A 5,111-nucleotide genomic window follows, 5' to 3' on the forward strand; every position below is an offset into this window, starting at 1 on the left:
CGGCAAGCGTTGGTGACCACAAAATTTGTTCTAATTAATTTATTTATTGACAAAATTACATTATTTCAAAAAATTATACTTTCAAGACGAATAAGAAGGAATAGACTTCCAAATTTTTAAAATTACAATTTTACTTATAGCAAATTTTAATTTGAGATAAATTTTTTAAATTGTTGAAAAAAAATATTTAGTAAGAATAGAATGAGGCGCAGCCTAATAACAGCGTTACATGCTAGCCTAAAAGTACTTGAATTTTTAACTATTTCTGACAGACATTTTATTTTTGTATTTAGTAGATTTTATAAATTTTTTGTAAGAAACAATCTAAAAATGCGTATTTTGAAATTTCGACAAAATTAAAAAAAAAATTGTATATTTTTTTTGTATTAGATACAAATTAACATAGTGATTAATATCACTATCATAAAAAACGCTTAGAAGTGAATATGTTAAATTTCACAATAATTTGTACATTTGTAATTTTACAGTTTCTATGTTTTAAAATTTGACTCAAATATTAATACCTTTTATATTATTTGTATAATTAAAAAGTTTTTTTTATTTTACCACCAATTTTTCAAAGTAGAATTACTTTGTGTCAAATCCTTCCTGTACTTAGGTTTATTATTGAATTTTCACAAAAATAATACCAATAGAAGCTCACCGTTTCTTTTATATTGTATTAAAATTTCATTACGATTATAAATATCTAAAACTGACCGTGTTTTTCAAATTTCAATAACGATATCTTCTACTAGAATAAAATTGGGTCCTTTTGACACATTAATTGTTAAAATCATTCAATGAAAGCTGACATTTTTCACGGATAAACATAAAAAAATTATATCATCAAATCAATATCTTCTCAGCTTCATATCGAAGCTAAAAAGAAATGAAAAATATTCCTTGGATCAAATGTTATTACAGTTGTCAAAACCTAATGGATGAACTGTATATAATTAATAAATCTTAGATTAATAAATATTTCTACAATCATTTCATTTTATAAGAATTTTGAAATGCGTAGTTTTGTAGTATAAGTAACAATATAATACATTGTTATACTAATATAACTATTTATCATCTCGTTAGCCTTCATCTCAACTATTTGGGGTAGGCTCTATCTTATTGATTTGGCAGGTTTTTTAAACCAACTGTCGACTTGACACAACCTCATAGGTTGCTGGAGAGAACCAGCAAGGAAGCAAGGTGTGTGTCACAGTTAGAGTTCCCGTATGTTCACCCAACTGAATACTAACAGCAAACAGCGCAGCTGAACATTAGCACAGAGGCGTCCACTGAATAATCCACTGTGCCAACGCCAATATAGTTATATATAATGAGTATTAAATAATCAAATAAGCTGATCACCTAAAATTAAATTATTTAAATGGAAGTTATTAAATTTGTTAAATACTGCAGAAATTTTCTATATTCATATGACTAGCAAAAATATTTATTATTACTTCTGTATTTTTTGTTCAAAATGCATTTTTACTTCATACCAAACTAAAATAATCTTAGTTCTTTTATATATTATATATCTAATATATACATAAACAGAGTCATTTTCTTATCATGGCCCACTAAATTAATTAAATAGTAAAAATAATAAGACATTTTTTTTTTGTTACCTTTAGTTACATATTATTCTTGAATTATTAGCTATGTTAAACTTAGCTAAAACTTCATTCCGTATAACTTTTAGGGGTGACAAGTGTATTTTTTCAAATGAAAACATATTTCGAATTTAATAAAATGTTTAAAGTTTTATTTTAGTAGTATATGACATTTGAGCTTTTACGTAATTTTATTCGTTTATTAGATATAAAACAAAAGTTTTATATTTTTGAGTTAATTATACATGTATAATATATTAAGGATTACGAATACAGGTAGCTTATTGTTTTAAAATCTTTACATAAGAAAAGTCACAAAATATATATCTAGAAGAGCGATGCACAGACAATACCTTCTACTCTCCAAAATACTCCACTTTATATTAAAATTTTATTAATATATAAATATACTATTACAATATATTTAGCATACTTTAAATTGGTAAGTAACACGTACAATGCATTCTGTTTTTACATTAAATAATGTTCTATTTAAATAATTTTTTCAAAAAAATTGTATATTTTATATATAAATGATTTAAGTTCGTTTAATTTAAGCAAATGCCAGAATGTTGTTCAATACCCAATATTCTAGCAAACACAGACAAAGCGTGGGATACATGTATTGAAAAAAGAAATAATACTATGGACAAGCCTCACCCTCTTCCTCCAGATCACAAAGAAAATGGAAAAGGTCATGGTAGGTTATTAAAACTAACTAGTGATCTATTAAGTTTTATAGAATTGCATAATTCAAATTAAAATTTATTGTTATACTAGATTTTTTGAGTTTCATACATTCTTGATTATTAACTACTAATTAAATTAATGCAGTGATCTTTATAGCATCCATTATGAGTGAATTCTATAAATATTGATTTGTATATGGCGTGGATTTTAAAAAATATAAATGAAAGTACATACTAACTTTAAATTAAGCAAATAATTTTTACTCGTAATCTTTACAATATTAAAATATTTTTGGATACTTTCAGGACCACCATGTTTATTCCAATGTGTATTCATAAATAGTGGATTAGCTGTAAGTTTAATATAAACCATGTTTGTTTTTAGTACATTTTTATTTTTTCATAGGACCAGGATGGAAAACTTGATGAGCAAAAAGTTTCTAGTAAAATAAGTGAAGTATTGAAAGGTGATCCTAAATGGGGATCTTTTGAATGGCAGCAATCATTAAATAAATGCTTTTCTGAAAGTAAATAAAATATTATAATTTTAATTTCTCGGTATTAAATCCGAAATTTAATTTTTAGTAAAAAATTTAAAAGAAGAACAAAATAATCATATGATGGATACACCATCAGGTAGATTAATGAAATGTTTCCTTAGAGACTTATATTTGGTAAGTTATAGTACTTGATTAAATACACCATTTTCAAAGCACTTTCTTCTTTTTTTATGAGCACATTAAAAGATGAGTACATTATATAACAAATTTAAAATAGTAAATGGTAAATTGTTACCCTAATTTAAATCTCCTAAAAATAAATAATTTTTTTTTTTAAATACCAGGAAGATTTTCATCCAAACTCAACCAAATATATGAGATAAATAACCCTCACATTAATAGAAATTATTTAATAATAGATCATTTTTCATTTTATGATAACAAATAGGAATCAATCAAATTTAATATCTTAATTTAGAAATGTATATTGAAATACCTAATATTCTATCCTAAATTTATTTATAAAACCAATTGGTTTGAGGTCGACAGACCAAACTAATTTCATTTCAGTATACTATATTTAATAAATAAAAATTAATAATCAGAACATTCTTTTTTCAGAATTGTCCTTATAATGCTTGGGTAGAAAGTAAGTAATAAATAATATGTTTATACAGAATTTATACGAATTATTAATTTCATTCATCATTAAACAGGTTCTGAATGTACTAGCCAAAAGACTTTAGTACAAAATTGTCCAATGTTACCACCACCCGTTCTTAAACACGGACCACCAAAAAAGAATTAATTTTCGAATTTAGAAGCAACACATTAAATAAATTATCTAGTTATTAAAGTTTAATTTTCACCAATATTTTACTAAGAACACCAATTTGTATGTATTGAAATAAATTTAATTTGATAGTAGTTTTTAGCTTTATTTATTATAAGTGTGGACATAGAAACTGTTCATGCATTCAAATTCTATAATCCATTGTATTTACCTTGTACCAAATTTCAAAATAAAATATTTTACACTTAAGTGTAATATGTTCAGGTAATAAGGTATTTCAGTTGATTTTTTGACTCCTGTACTCAATAGTTAGAGATTCATCTACATTGTGATAATTGTTTATTCACCACAAAATGTCCCAGAGATGGTTTAACATTAATGTCTCATTGCTAACAGGGTTTATATTTAATGCCTCTTACCTAGTGTTAAAATTAAAAATTGGCAAACAATCTTCTATGGAGCCTCACTGTTTTTATATTCTTGTACCTATAATTTTTTTTTTATTAGAAATGTTAAATTGCTGTTTGCAAGCAGGTATGACAATGCCTACCAGCCCCAAAAATTGGAATCAACTCATTATATGATGAATAATGCATGTTTTTATCCCCCCTGAGTGACTAGGTTCTACGGTGTTATTGTTCTCTTCATCCTTCAGTATCTAATGCAGTTAAAATTAAATAGTAAATGTAATATTTAATGAAAAAAAAATAGTTCAGTTTTTATCATTTCATGATTATTACCAAATAACAAAAGCAATAAAAATGAACAAAAAAAAAATATATATGTAGAAATACCTTAATGATAAACATTATACATCAAACTTGGTAAAGGAGGAAAGTAGTTGAGAATGATGAAAAAGCATNATTTATATGTAGAAATACCTTAATGATAAACATTATACATCAAACTTGGTAAAGGAGGAAAGTAGTTGAGAATGATGAAAAAGCATAAGAAATTACATTAATAAAAAATATTGACATTTTTAATGTCATATTTGGACTATGTAATACATATTTTTATCATGTAACTGCTTTTTTTTTAAGAACAAAAAGAACACAATGAAACTTAATCATTTGACAAATTGATCAAACTCATAGTAGCATGCCATATCCGAAAGTTCTTTTAATTGGTGTGAAATAATATCGCTCCCAATTCTGACGTGTAATTTCTTCATCACTGTAATACAAAAATGATATTAATTTTATAATTTACTTTAAATACAAATAATTATTAATTTTAAATAATTATAGTAACATAACTGATAACATAGATTAAATATGATTATATGAATAGTATGCGAGTAAGAGGTCTTAAAGAGTCTAAAATTTGAACTAAGAGCATTAAACCAACAAATGATATCAAACATATTTTTTTTTAAATATCTGTAAAAATGTGTAAAAATAAGCTAACATTCACTTATGACCTAACCATCATATCCTCACACCATTAAGTATGGTTTTAATGTTAACTTGAAATTTTTTTTATGTATGTAAAAACATCAGAATTTTGT

At 24.8% G+C, this 5,111-nt stretch overlaps 1 protein-coding gene across 1 annotated transcript; it reads left to right on the forward strand.

Moving 5' to 3' along the window:
• Positions 1-2,173: 2,173 nt before the first annotated feature.
• On the forward strand, positions 2,174-3,735 carry LOC126909642 (uncharacterized). Its single transcript, XM_050692080.1, has 6 exons — positions 2,174-2,319; positions 2,615-2,661; positions 2,715-2,835; positions 2,894-2,982; positions 3,430-3,457; positions 3,525-3,735. The coding sequence occupies exons 1-6, from the start codon at positions 2,181-2,183 to the stop codon at positions 3,614-3,616; spliced, it is 516 nt and encodes a 171-aa protein (XP_050548037.1). The 5' UTR covers positions 2,174-2,180; the 3' UTR covers positions 3,617-3,735.
• The last annotated feature ends 1,376 nt before the right edge of the window (positions 3,736-5,111 follow it).

Source organism: Daktulosphaira vitifoliae, unplaced genomic scaffold (assembly GCF_025091365.1).
Source record: "Daktulosphaira vitifoliae isolate Bord-2020 unplaced genomic scaffold, ASM2509136v1 Scaffold_763, whole genome shotgun sequence".
NCBI lineage: Eukaryota > Metazoa > Arthropoda > Insecta > Hemiptera > Phylloxeridae > Daktulosphaira > Daktulosphaira vitifoliae.

Coding starts and splice junctions, on each gene's coding strand:
- LOC126909642 (XM_050692080.1), top strand. CDS start 2,181: ATGCCAGAATGTTGTTCAATACCCAATATTCTAGCAAACACAGACAAA. Junction 2,320..2,614: donor AGAAAATGGAAAAGGTCATG/GTAGGTTATTAA, acceptor GGATACTTTCAG/GACCACCATGTTTATTCCAA. Junction 2,836..2,893: donor AAATAAATGCTTTTCTGAAA/GTAAATAAAATA, acceptor TTTAATTTTTAG/TAAAAAATTTAAAAGAAGAA.